Genomic DNA, 14,929 nt, shown 5'->3' with positions numbered 1-14,929 from the left:
GTTTTGCAGCATTTGAGAGAAATTATGGCTCAATACACTTCAGATATCACCCTGCTACTTCTACAGTGATGCTTGAAAGTTTGCAACCCTTTAGAATTTTCTATATTTCTGCATAAATATGACCTAAAACAACATCAGATTTTCACACAAGTCCTAAAAGTAGATAATGACAAATGAGACAAAAATATTATACTTGGTAATTTAATTATTGAGGAAAATAATACAATTACACATCTATGAGTTACAAAAGTACATGATTTGCTTTGCTTTGTCTGGTGTGACCCTCTTGTGCAGCAACTAAACTACGTCTGGTAACTATTGATCAGTCCTGCACATCGGCTTGGAGGAATTTCATATCATTCCTCAGTATAGAACAGCTTCAACTCTAGGATGTAGGTGGGTTTTCTCACATGAACTGCTTGCTTTGGCTCCTCCCACAACATTAGGGTCGTTGTCTTGCAGCATGACCCGCTTTCTCTTGAGATTCATTTTAACGGACAGATGTCCTGACATTTCCTTTGGAATTCGCTGGTATAATTCAGAATTCATTGTTTCATCAATGATGGCAAGTTGTCCTAGCAGAAAAACAGGCCCAAACCTTGATACTACCACCACCATATTTCACAGATGGGATAAGGTTCTTATATTGGAATGCATTTTTTCCCCTTTCTTCAAACATAACACTTCTCATTTAAACCAAAAAGTTCTATTTTGGTCTCATTTTTCCAATAGTCTTCTGGCTTGTCCACATGATCGTTAGCAAACTGCACATGGGCAGCAATGTTCTTTTTGGAGAGCAATGGCTTTCTCTTTGCAACCCTGTCATTTGTTGTTCAGTATTCTCCTGATGGTGGACTCATGAACCTCTAATATTAGCCAGTGTGAGAGAGGCGTTTAGTTGCTTAGAAGTTACCTTGGGTTCCTTTGTGACCTCACGGACTATTACACATCTTGCTCTTGGAGTGATCTTTCTTGGTCGACCACTCCTGGGGAGGTTAACAATAGTCTTGAATTTCCTCCATTTGTACACGATCTGTCTCACTGTGGATTGGGGGAGTCCAAACCCTTTAGAGATGGTTTTGTAACCTTTTCCAGTCTGATGACCATGAACAACTCTCTGAGGTCCTCAGAAATCTCCTTTGTGTGTGCCATTATACACTTCCACAAACATGTGTTGTGAGGATCAGACGGGATCAGACCCTGTTTTTTAAATAAAACCCAATCCCATTGATTGAAAGCACCTGACAGTAATTTCATCTTCAAATTAACTGCTAATCCTAGAGGTTCACACACTTTTGCCACTCACAGATAGGTAATATTGAATCATATTCCTCAATGAACAAATGACCAAGTATAATAATTTAGTTTCATTTGTTAAATTGGTTTCTCTTTCTCAAATTTGAGGACTTGTTTTAGGTCATATTTATGCAGAAATATAGAAAATTCTAGTGATGAATTTAAATAAATTTAAAGTGTTTATTTTCGATGGAACACAAATACAATGCCATCACTCAAAATATGGCTCCCCACTGCAGCCCCTCCCCCTCCTCTCCTCCCTCACCCACTGATTCACTCACTCATTATAACAGAGACAGTTCTGGTCTACTTTATAGACCTCTTTAGCCACTTTTTATTTATTTATTTATTTATTTATTTTAAAGCACAGTGTCAAATTTAGTGGCTTTTTCGGCAAACCTTAGCTACCTTCAGTAAGTAGCAGAGAGGAGCAGCATGTTCATTCGCTTTTAACTTTCTCTCTGAGTGATCATTTTACATGTGAATACAGCCGAAATCACAGCGCACCCATGTCTTTAACTTATGTGTGTGGTGGTTTTGTCAGAGGATGTCTCGGTTATAAATCAGGATTTTAGCAGTGCAGAGCAGAAGCTTGGAAGTGACTGCTGGTGAACATGTAGTCTTAATGGACCGTGGTTCAGTCACTATTTCATACTTGTTCCATTGTCTAACAACAGAAACAGAAAGCATATGTAAATGAGAACAGCTTTATTGGGAATTTGGCTGTATTAAAATACAGTATATGAGCACAGAGAGTAGGAGATGTTATAAAGGGCTGACACTAGGCAGAATGAAAATACTAATTAGTGCATGACATAATCTAGCAACGTTTTTCAACAGTGCTCCTGTCACTGAGTATAGTGTCGCTTCAAAACAACAACAACCCCTTTACCTGATTTGTTAAAATAACCCTAACCTAAAATGTAGAAATAAATTATGTTTGAATGACATCTCTTGTGTAGTCCTTGAAAACAAAAAAAAAATAGTGCTTGAAAAGTCATTGAAAGTCCTGGAATTTCATTATAAAGCATCTGTATGAACCCTGCAATCACAACTTAAATATTTTACATAAATAATATTTACAATCACAACTTTTTTCCCCCATTAATAATAATATACATACTGTATATACACAAAATAAAATATAAAACAAAAGCATACCATCAGGTTGTAGGGGAGCAGAATAATTATTTGATGGCTGGACAGAACCAATGAAAATAACACCAGGGGGAATGTCCCAACACTTTCATAAACACGCTGTCACCAAGACATGTGAACATAAATGATCTAATTGCTGATCCAAAAGACTATGATTAGATATATCCATTACAATTGCAGTATGAAAACAGTAGAAACAATCAGGTCCTACTGGGTTGGAGGAACTGCTTGGAGACTCTGGTTCTGCAGATGTTGGATCATCTGAACATTGCCCATCCACATTTGCAGCTTAAATACAAATAAATGTTGTTGTTTTTTTAAATCCATGCATATTATCTCACAAAATGTTCGACAGCTATTCACAGGTGAAGTTTGTTTTAAGAAAAACCTGAACGTTTTAACATATACAGTCATGTGAAAAAATAAATACACCCCATAGATATTTGTTGGCTTTTTTGACATATTTGGACAAGCAAACATTTGCTCATCTTTGAAACAGTGCCTATTAATGAAGTTGATATTCTTGAACAAAACTACAAGGAAAATGATCAGCAGCAATTATTCACAACAATTAATGAATGTGTGGCTGTGTGGCATGACCAAACATTATAGGTTTTATGTGTCAGCCGCTATATTTTACTTCCCTGATCTGTGCAGCTATGAAACCTAATGTGTGAAACCTAATTAATTAGCCAGCTAGCTAGCTACCATCCAAAATTTCTTAGCCTAGGTAACTAGCTAATAAATTAACTAGTGTGTTGTAGCTAATTAGCTTCCTAACATTAGACAAAGAGAAGTTAAGTGACAGCAACACTAATGTCCTTTGAGACATTAGTTAAAGTGTTTAATAGCTTACCACTGAAGCTTAAGTGGATGCTGAAAATGCACTGCGGAAGAACAAAATGGTTATGCGGGTTGAATTTGAAATGAACTGACCCAACTAATGGAGTGCTCTGTCACTCATCACTGATCTTTGTCAGGACAGGAGCATTTAAGCAGCCAATCAGATTTCAGTTGTAGCCAGTGCCTCCATGTTCAACTGCAACACATTTGAAAATGTCACGAAGTTTGTTAGGATACAATCTATTTGTAATGAGACAAGATATTTTTGAAGTAAACAAATCATTATTTATAATCATGAACACTCTTGAAATTAAGTTCTCTATGAATCTTCATGAGACACTAAAGAGTCATTGTAATCTAAACAATCATGTAATCTAATTAATAGGAGAGATTGGGCCTAAAATGATTTATTCCCGTAGAAGTGCACTGATATTCTTGTTGACCATATAATTGTTATTTATTGTAAACAATACAATGCAAGAAAAAAAAACATGCACCTGCATCTGTAGAAAATACAGTAATTTACTGTGTACTTTACCTTTGCTTTAAGGGTTTTCTGTTTTTTTTTTTTTTTTTTTATGGTAAAATAATGCATTTTTTACAAAACAATAATGCAAAAAGTGTCAACAGTTCTTGGGTTTACACGGATTTAACTGTTAATTAAAGTTTAGTTTCATGTTTTGTAATTAACAGTTTTTTACTTTCCCTATTTTACATTCTTCACCGGTAAAACCACTGACATTTTTTTATAGTATGGCCTTCCGGGGCCTTTTGGTGTTCCTGAGCTCACCAGTGCATTCTTTCTTCTTAAGAATGTACCAGATTGTTGATTTGGCCACTTCTAAAGTTTCTGCTATCACTCTGACAGGTCTGTTTTTGTTTTGTTTTTTAAGTCTAATGATGGTCTCCTTCATTTGCCTTGACACCTCTTTGGACCGCATGTTGAGAGTTCCCATGAACAGCTACCAAATGCAAATTCAAAGGTTTGAATCTCCATCTCCAGACCTTTTATCTCCTTAATTCGGCATGAAATAACAAGGAAGCAGGCCACATCTGGGCGTGAAACTGCTTATCAGTCAATTGTCCAATTACTTTTGAGTCTGTGAAAATGGAGGGACATTTTTATTAACATTTAATTACTAAATATTTAATGCAATATTTTTTGATAAGCCCTTGAATTAAAGCTAAAAAGTCTACACTTCAGTCACACCTTGATTGCTTAATTTCAAATCCATTATGGTGGAGTACAGAGGCAAAATTCCAAAAATTGTGTCTCTGTCCAAATACTTATGGACCTGACTATGCTGAATTAGTCATATTTGAAGATTAGATAAAATTTAACAGAATATATTTAACCATACCGTGGTATAATCACACTTTATCTGTTATATTGATAGATGTTAAGCCTGGTTTATACTTCTGTGCTAAAGGCATATTTGCTTCTTTGCATCACAATGCAGAGAGGGGATCATTTTGTTTTCCATGGTCTTTCAGGCCTTTTGGTGTCCCTGAACTCACCAACATGCTATTTCTTTGTAAGAATGTACCAAATGCTTGATTTGACCACACCTAAAGATTTTTGTTATCTCTCTGATGGATTTGTTTTGATTTTTCAGCCTAATAATAGCTTGCTTCACTGGCAGAGACGGCCCTTTGAGCTTCACATTGAGGGTTGACAGCAACAGATTCTAAATGCAAATGCTACACTTGAAATAACATACACCTGGGCACGGAACAGAAGAGCATCCAATTGCCAAATTACTTTTTGTCCCTTAATATGGAATTGGCATATAAAAAGTGCTGTAATTCCTTTATCCTTCACATGATTTGTATGTAAACACTTTGAACTCATATTCTCATATTCTTCTTATTTAATTTTAACTCCCATATACTTTGATAGACAGCTAAAATAACAATATTTTTGTCAGTGTTCAAATATGGGCTGACTGCATAGAGAAAACAGCAGTAGGCCTAGACTATTGTGGAACACCAAACTTTGTAAGTATGCATGTGTTCCGATGCAACAAACAAATGCCATCTTTCTGCTGTTAATTCAGAATCCCACCTGAACATCAGTATGTATCCCTAACCAAAGTCCTATACTAACATGGATGGATACCTGCAGGCCATAGTCTTGAACAAATATACAAGTAAATATGGACTATTTTAATGAAAATGTAATGACTGTATGTTACTCAGGGTGACTCTGTGCCAACTGGTGAGGACCCCTCCTTCTGTGAGCCTCTAACTCTAGAGCAGAAGACAAGCACAATTGGTGGGGCCAGTGGGAAGGTTAGCCTTTGGATGCAGTGGATGCTGCCTAAACTGACTGTCAAACTGTTCGCTCCAGACCCAACCACAAAGACAGGTAGAGCTGTCCTCCTCCCAACTGTAAGAGTCAGTCTGTACCGTGTGAGCATTGAATAACTTTACATATAACACACTAACGATGCAGGCACTGTGGTTTCAGTGTTCAAGAGGCCTTGCCTATTTGCTCATTAACAATTTACATTTATTCACTTAGCAGACGCTTTTATCCAAAGCGACTTACAAATGAGAAAGATACAAGCAAAGCGATATCAAGCAGAGAACAATACAAGAAGTGCTACCATACGAGATCTATTAATTGAATTCCAGAAGAAGCAAAGTGCAGAGTAGAGGTGTAAGTTCATTTTTTATTTTTTTATTTTTTTTTATTTTTTATTTTTAAATTTTTTATTTATTATGAGTTTGTTAGGTGTTCATAGAAGAGGTGGGACTTTAGTTGCTTTTTGAAGATGGTGAGAGATTCTGCAGTCCGGATTGAGATTGGAAGTGCATTCCACCACTGAGGAACAGTTAGTGTGAAGGTTTTGGAAAGGGACCTTGCGCCACGCTGAGTTGGAACTGCTAAACGTCGGTCGCTAATCGATCGCAGATTGCGAGAGGGAACGTAGGCCTTCAGGAGAGAGTTGAGGTAGGAGGGTGCTGTTCCTGACAAGGTCTTGTAGGTGAGCATCAAGGCCTTGAACTTGATGCGGGCAGCTACAGGAAGCCAATGGAGGGAGATGAAGAGGGGTGTGACATGGGTTCTCTTGGACTGGTTGAAGACGAGGCGCGCTGCAGCATTCTGAATCATCTCAAGGGGTTTGATGGAGCTGGCTGGGAGGCCTGAAAGCAGTGAGTTGCAGTAGTCCAGTTTAGAGATAACAAGAGCCTGGACTAGAATCTGTGTAGCCTGTTTGGTGATGTAGGGTCAGATTTTCTTGATGTTGTAAAGGATGAACCTACAGGTACTTGCAGTTGCTGAGATATGCTCTGCAAAGGTCAAGCCATCATCAAGAATCACCCCAAGGTTCCTGGCCGTCCTGGTTGGCATGAGTGTGAGTGAGCCAAGCTGTACAGTGAGGTTGTGGTTGATTGAGGGACAGGCTGGGATGACGAGAAGCTCAGATTTTGCCAGGTTAAGTTTAAGATGGTTTTCCTTCATCCAGACCGAGATGCCCGAAAGGCAAGCAGAGATGCGTGCAGAGACGGATGGATCGTCAGGCTGGAAGGACAAATGGAGCTGGGTGTCATCAGCATAGCAATGATATGAGAAGCCATGAGACTCAATCACCTGCCCTAGAGATGTGGTGTAGATAGAAAAGAGGAGTGGACCCAGAACTGACCCCTGTGGAACGCCAGTTGTAAGTTGCTGAGTTTCAGAAATACCTCCCCTCCATGATACCTTGAAGGATCTGTCAGAGAGATAGGATTCCACCCAGTGCAGAACCGTTCCAGTGATGCCCAGGCTGGAGAGAGCTGACAGGAGAATCTGATGGTTCACAGTGTCGAAAGCAGCAGAGAGGTCAAGTAGGATGAGGACAGATGATCTAGAGGTTGCTCTTGCTAGTCGTAAGGCTTCAGTGACGGAAAGCAAAGCAGTCTCCGTGGAGTGGTTGCTCTTGAAGCCAGACTGCTTTGTGTCCAGGAGGTTGTTCTGTGTGAGAAAATTTGAGAGTTGATTAAAAACGGCTCTTTCAAGAGTTTTCGAAAGAAAAGGGAGTAGGCAAACAGGTCTGTAGTTGTCAACTATAGCAGGGTTGAGTAATGGTTTTTTAAGCAGTGGGGTAACCCGGGCTTGCTTAAATGAGGTAGGGTATGTGCCAATAGAGAGCGATGTGTTAAACATGTGCGTGAGTGCAGGTAATAGTGTGGGAGAGATGGACTGAAGAAGGTGAGAAGGGATAGGGTCAAGAGGACAGGTTGTGGGATGGCTAGAGAGGAGGAGTTTAGAGACATCAGTCTCTGAGAGGAGAGAGAAGGAAGTCAGTTGGGAGTTACATGGAGGAGGAGTCAGTCTATGCACGTCTGGGGCTGAGAACAGGTTTCTGATTGATGTAACCTTTTTGGTAAAGAAAGTCGCAAAGTCTTAAAAACAATAAAATAAAAATTGGTCTTCACCAATCTATGAACAAACAGATAACCTCATGTAACAACATCAGCAACAAAAAAAATGCAACAGATTTCAATATGTAGTCCCCCCCCCCCCCCCCCCCAAAAAAAAAAAAAAAAAAAAAAGTAAACCGACATTCAGAAACCAGGTGGAAAACACAAGTACACCCTTCATATTTCCACATTCAGGAAGAGAGTCATAATCAGATTAATTAATCATCAAGAAGTGTTATACCTCTATATAAGCAGACCCTTTGGCACTTTGTTGTTCTGGATCACTCAGGTGTGGGTCCAAATCATGCCAAGACGAATGGACATCAGCCATGACCTCAGGGAAACAATTGTTGTTTCTCATCAATCTGGGAATGGTTAAGGCCATCTCTAAACAATTTAAAATTCACCATTCTACAATATGAGAGATTGTTTGAAAATGCAAAGCCTTTGGACAATTGCCCATCTTTCCAGGAGTGGGCATCCCAGAAAATTCAGTCCAACATCAGACCGTTTAATGCTCAGAGATATAAAGAAGAACCCAAGAGCTAAATCATGTGACCTCCAGGCCTCTGTAAGCACATTAAATGTTTACATTCATGACAGCACAATCATAAAAAGACTGCGCAAGAATGGCTTGTGGCTAGGAAAATGCCCCTTATCGTGGCAGCATGACTTAGGTTTGCATCTGAATAAGCCACAGAAGTTCTGAAACAATATCCTTTGGACTGATGAGACCAAGGTGGAGATGTTTGGTCATAATGCAGAGCACCATGTTTGGCAAAAACCAAACACATGGAGCGGTGATGATTGATTGGGATTGTTTTGCAGCGACAGGACCTGGGGAAACTTGCAATCATTGGGACAACAATGAATTCCACTTTATTGCAGAATATTATTGAGACAAATGTGAGGTCATCTGTCCAGCAGCTTAAGCTGGGCTGAAATTGGGTCATGCGACAGGTCAGTGATCACAAACACACCATCAAATCAACATCTGAATGGCTAAAGAAGCAAAAAAATCAAGGTGTTGGAATGCTGACTTCAAAGTCCAGACCTCAACCCCATTGAGATGCTGTGGAAGGATCTTAATTAAGAGAGCTGTGCATAAATTTATGCCCTCAGATATCAATGAACTGAAGCAATGTTGTAAAGCAAAGTGGGCCACAATTTCTCTAAAACGTTGTCAGAGACTCCTACAGAAAACATTTACTTCAAGTTATTGTTGCTAAAGGTGGTTCTAAATGTTACTGAATTATAAGATGTACTTATTTTTCCTGCCTGGATTCTGAATGTTGTTTTATTTTTTGGAAAAAAATGACTACATATTGATATGTTCGTTTTTTTGTTTGTTTGTTTTGTGTTTTTGTCACATTTTTGTTGTATTCCCATGACTGTATTACACACACGCACAAACATGCATAAATGCACAGTCCCCTGCAAAGGTATTGGAACAGCAAGGCCAATTCTTTTCTTTTTGTTATACACTGAAGTCATTTGGGTTTGAGATCAAATGACGAATATGAGATGATAGATCCGAATTTAAGCTTACACTAGTAATTACATCAAGATATGTTAAACAACTTGGAACAATGGCATCTTTGTGTGTGTGTGTGTGTGTGTGGGGGGGGGGGTGTTATCAATTGGGTTAAGGTCTGGTGATTTGACTTGGCCAGTCTAACCCCCCCCCCTTTGTTGTGTTGGCAGTGTGTTTTGAGTAATGCTGGGAGAAATGTAATCATCCAATTAGACTGGATGCGTTTCTCTGTAAATTGGAAGAAGATTGTTTCTGTAGACTTATAAATTCATTCTGCTGCTACCCTCATGAGTTACATCATCAATAAAAATTAGTGAGCCCATTCCAGAAGCAGCCATGCAAGCCTAAGCCAAGACACCACCTCCACCCTGCTTGACCGATGAGCTTATATATTTTGGATCATGAGCAGATCCTTTCTTTTTCCACACTTTGGCCTTTCCATCATTTTTGTGGCTCATCTCTGTATTTCTTGGCAAATTCCAATCTGGCCTTCTGATTCTTACTACTGATGAGTGTTTTGCATCTTGTGGTAGGGCACACCTGGGCAGCAAGAAACACCTGTCAGTCACATGTTTCAATATTTCTTATCACTTAATAAACGGTTGGGTTCAAACAAAAGGTGCCATGTTCTAAATTGTTTAAAAACATGTAGATATAAATATCAGGAAATCTGTTGTCTTATATAAAAAATTTTTTTTTCAAACACGAAGGTCTTCAGTGTATAGCAAAAACAAAATAATTGGCCTTGCCATTCCAGTATTTACGGAGGGGAATGTATGTACAATGGATATAAAAAGTCTACACAACCCTGTTGAAATGGCAGGTTATTGTGATGTAAAAAAAAAAATAACCCAAGACTAATCATAGCAGAACTTTTTCCACCCTCAATGTGAAATTACATCATATAAAAATTAAGTGAAAAACACAGACATTTTAGAGAAAAATAGAAGGGAAAAAAAGCAATAACTTGGTTGCATAAGTCTGTACACCCTTTTATAGTTGGGAATGTGGCTGTGTTGAGAATGAACCAATCACATTCAATCGCATGTTTAAAAGTAATTGTCATACAACTGTCATCAATGACATTATTCTGATTAAACTCAAATAAACATCAGCTGTTTTTGTAGGGTGGTTAGACAGATGTCCTTTCTCCCAAAAAACATTCAAGCCCAACTAAATCACCCCAAACCATGTGGCAACATGTTATGGTCTGACAAGTTACAAAAGTCCTAATAATTCCATAATTCCAAAAGGAATGTTTGGTGCAAAAAAAAAAGCATAGCACCAAAAGAACACTATACCTTTGGTACATCATGGTGGTGTCATCATCATGCTTTAGGGCTGCTTTTCTTCAGCCAGACCTGGGGCTTTTATCAAGGTGGAGGGATGTTATGAATTAATGACAAAGCCGGTTAATGGCACCAATAACCGATTGCTGGAACTATCGGTTATCTGCAAAAATCCACACTGATGGTTTTTCCTGGGTGTGTCCATTGCGGTTGCGGGAGTGGATGAGAAGGGTTCGCCGTCATTATATACTCCAAGAGCGGCCTCTAGTGGTGAAATAATAACCATCACTGACACCTTGGTGTTTGTTTTGACACTTGAGACTAAATTCTACATGGAGTGGGATACTTCAGATGCGGATTTAAAACATGGACAATGAGTTATTTGGAGTACAATTTGGTTCTGTTTGGATGTACATCTTTTATTTACTTTAATAGTTCTTAATTAATTATTTATTAATTAGTTAATTTATATTAACATTTGTATATTTCATTTAAAAAAAAGTAGAGTACTTTCAACACTTTTTTTTGTAATAAAGTTCAGCAATATTTTACTTTGACTGTTATGCTTTCATTCAGTACCAATTTTAAAAACTATCAGTTGATTAATTGGTTATTGGCAGGTACTGCCAAACTTAGTTATCGGTAAAATCCACTATCAGTCGCCCTCTCATGAATAGCTACAAATACCAGTTGATTATAGTGCGAAACCTTCAGGTGTCTGCTAGTAAGCTGAAGATAAATAGGAATTTCATTTTTCAGCATGACAATGACCCAATGTATACATCTGAGTCAATAAAGGAATGACTTAACCAAAAGATGATCAAGCTTTTTGAATGACCTAGCCAGAGCCCAGATCTGAATTGAGTTAAAAATCAGTGGAGTGACCTGAAGCGGGCTGTGCACAGGACATGCACTCAAAATTTGATGGATCTAGTATGTTTTTGCAAGAAAGAGTGGGAAAATATTGCCAAGTCAAGATGTGCCATGCTGACAGACTCTTAACCAAAACGACTGAGTGATGTGCTTCAACAAAGCATTATTTTAGGGTGTGCATACTTATGCAACTAGGTTATTGTTTTTTATTTTTCCATTGTCCATAAAATAGTTTGATTGTTTTTCACATATTTTTATATGTTGTAATTTCACATTGAGGGTGGAAAAAGCTCTGACATGATTTAACTTGGTTTCATTTTTTTTATTTATTTATTTTTATTTATTTATTTATTATTTTTTTTACACACATCACAAAAACCTGCCATTATAATAGGGGTGTCTAGACTTTTTATATCCATTGTAACTGGTTACAGCACTGCGCCCAATTTAAAGAGAGACTCAGTACTACTCGGTAAAAAACAAACTTTATCTTCACAAGTGTGTTTGTAAGAAAGCCTTTGGCAGTTAATTTCTCAGCATTTTATTTCATTTGCAAGCTTGGTAGAATAAAATAGAATGCCTGTTATATAACAAAATGTGCCTGATAAAATTTGCAAGTTTGTTGAATATGTGTAAGTAGTGTTGTGTTTGTTTACAGAGATCTGTGTGCTCAGTGAGCTGGAGGATCTAAGTGCATCAGTGGACATGCAGGACGTGTACACCAAACTGAAATGTAAAGTGAGCAGCTTCAACATTGACCATTACAGAAGCAGGTAGGACACATGGAAAGAATGGGAAATAGTGAGTAGATGAAAGAAAATGATTCACTGTTCAATGTTTGTACGTTGTTAACTTGTATTGCATTGTTTGGTTGAAAACACCAATCTCAAACACTGTTTACATGGCTTCAGTGTTTTAAGGAGTGTTTTAACTAATTCATGAGAGGTTGTAGATGGGTGTGTATGCTGATTGTGTTATGAGATAGGTTATGTTATGTTCTAGACCAGGTGAGGCTGACTGTTTTGAAGGAGTGATTCTGCAGTGCAAGGAGAAAGCAGTGGTGAGATTCTCCAGTTACAGAGCCTGCTGCTAAACTAAAACTGTACAGAGGAACAGACACAGTTATTCTGCAGCATACCAGGGCAGTGGGAGCAGCAATGTGTATTTCAGAGCTGTTCCCATCCACAGACTGCATATCTGCTGCAGACTGATTGCAGAAAGTTCCAAAAATGCAATGCAGTGTTTGTCTCCTGTGTTGTTCTCCCTATACCTCCTCTGATTGGCTGAGATGGTTAATTTAATTAGTTGCTGATTGATTCTCTTGGTGCTGAATATTTGGTGAGGCTGGGTGGTATTGCTTGTTGCTGAAACTTACTTGGTGGCATATACGGCTCATACTCAATCATGTTTTACTTGTTCAATCATATACATATGTTAGGCCTGTGCAATATTGATTTTTCTCTGCTTGTGAGTTTTGTTTAAGAAATTTCAATAAACGGTTTATTCATCAAGAACAGAAAAAAGACAGAAAAATTAGAATTTCCTCCAGTTGAGGTTTAAGGAGAAGGGGAAAGGCATAAGATTACTAGCTCTACAGTCGGTACTGGCAGTGGCAATCTCAGAAACTCTGGTGGATGGTGTCTTTTTACGTGATTGTGTAGTAATGTGCAGTAAACCACAAAAAAACCCCAGTAATATTTTAATAATAGATATTTACAGGGTGTCCCAGAAGTCTATATACTTAGGGGAAATTAACATTTATTAGCAAAATGTAACTTTATATACAACACATCCTCTACATAATTGCCATTTCTTTGTAAACACACATGGAGTCGTCTCTCCCAGTCATCGTGAGCTTAACATCTAGTGTTATGCATGAAATTGCATGTCCATCGCAACCTTGTGACAGTTTTCTGATCCAGCTATGAGATGATTTCAATATTGATATCTGCCATGATACTGGTAACAAAAAGCATTTTTATAGACCATCAATTTACTAAACCAGCTGATATTAATTTACACAGATAGGGGGTATAATTCCTTATGGATTTCAGCTGGTTCCTTGCCTTGGAGAACTGCTTTTTCTTTGTGTGCTCAATACTTTTTTCCTGTGTCATTCCACTTCATTACACACAACTTTATTTATGAACTTTAATGTTGTGAATTCTTTATATTTCCAGATTTCTTGAGTTAATACTGATGTCTGGTGAAAATTTTGTTTGAATAACCTCATTGAAAATATATTTAATGAAAAAAATGTTGACACGTCCAATACTTATTTCCCCCACTGTAGGCATTCTCCTTTTAACTTGACAGAATCCAAGAGTCAAGTTGAGATTCCTGGGGGAGGGGGTGTGTCTTCCAGGAAGTTAATATTGGAGAGGTCAAAACTCTTGCACAGATAATTCCAGATTCATATGTTGATTGGCTGTTCTCCCATATTATTAGGGAGAAAAAGACTGCTCTCTTGGAGAATTTCTGAGTGATGTCTCTTACTAGCATACTTCGATGCGGCACTCCTATGCAAAAAGGGTAAATGTCACTGGATATCGTAATATTAGGCTTGGGGAGTAACAGAATATGTGTTATGTAGTTATGCGTTATGTAGTTAGGATACAAAAAAAAAGTTAACTGTAATCCGTTATATTTACGTCAAAAAAGAAAGTAATCAGATTACAGGTACATTTTTAAAAAAAATGGGAATACTATCAGGATTACAATTGTTTTTCATTTAAAACCAAATAAATGAATCTTTTGACATAACATAATATAGACAGGTGCTTGCTTATAGTTCTGGTTCTCTCTGGCCAGTTGTAGCTCATGTGAGCATCCTGCTGGTGCATGTGCAAATACGTTTTTTAATTAAATCAAATTATCAAAGTTAATTTAGTATAAATTAACATAAATTGTTCTCTGAAATGCTTTTGTTGTGGTGACCATATGTCCTCTTTTTTCCAGACATGTTCCCCGATCTTAAAAAAGGCTTTAGTTTCATTATGACATGCATATGGTCCAATACTGCATCATGTGTGTGCATATTTGCATTGCTTTAACCCCTCTCTGTAATTCCCCACTTCTCGCATATCAATTAGTCAATTATAAAAGACTTGCAGCAATTATTGGCCAAATTCCTGCCTCTCAACCATTAGCCTACTCTCAGCGAACACGCAAAGGTGAAGCGCTGTTGTGTACTGCGTCCAACAGTTGCTTGACAATAGCAGCAAATGATAGTTGTCTTGAGTCGAAACAATGCCCATGGCCATATAAGGTCATTTTTAATTCCATGTTATCACATTGCTTCGTATTACCTGGTCATTCAAATGTGTAAATGATTTTAAGCTTTAAAATAAGCTCTGAATAAAAGTATTTTAGATCATATTGCTTTTTCTCTAGACTTTATTTACATATGTGACCGTGAAGTAATCCAAAAACAATTACAGATTACTTTCATGTTGTGATACTTGGATTACATTACTGATTATATTTTTTATGAAGTTATTTGTAACATGGAATATATTTTTTAAAG

At 37.8% G+C, this 14,929-nt stretch overlaps 1 protein-coding gene across 11 annotated transcripts in view; it reads left to right on the top strand.

The window, feature by feature from the left end:
- LOC108256205 (intermembrane lipid transfer protein VPS13B) overlaps nucleotides 1-14,929 on the top strand; it is a 267,316-nt gene that overhangs the window by 122,187 nt on the left and 130,200 nt on the right. For 8 of the 11 annotated variants that reach the window (XM_017452817.3, XM_017452822.3, XM_017452821.3 and 5 more), the window contains 2 exons: nucleotides 5,497-5,665; nucleotides 12,062-12,176. In XM_017452817.3, coding sequence (XP_017308306.2) covers nucleotides 5,497-5,665; nucleotides 12,062-12,176 — 284 coding nt within the window. Of the gene's footprint in view, nucleotides 1-5,496; nucleotides 5,666-6,770; nucleotides 6,966-12,061; nucleotides 12,177-12,405; nucleotides 12,464-14,929 lie in introns of those variants that run through there. The other 3 variants (XR_008393306.1, XM_017452820.3, XR_008393307.1) reach the window with 2 other exon arrangements.

Source organism: Ictalurus punctatus, chromosome 23 (genome assembly GCF_001660625.3).
Source record: "Ictalurus punctatus breed USDA103 chromosome 23, Coco_2.0, whole genome shotgun sequence".
Classification (NCBI taxonomy): Eukaryota; Metazoa; Chordata; class Actinopteri; order Siluriformes; family Ictaluridae; genus Ictalurus; species Ictalurus punctatus.
Note: the sequence above shows the minus strand (reverse complement) of the source record. Positions and strands in the feature narration are given on the sequence as shown.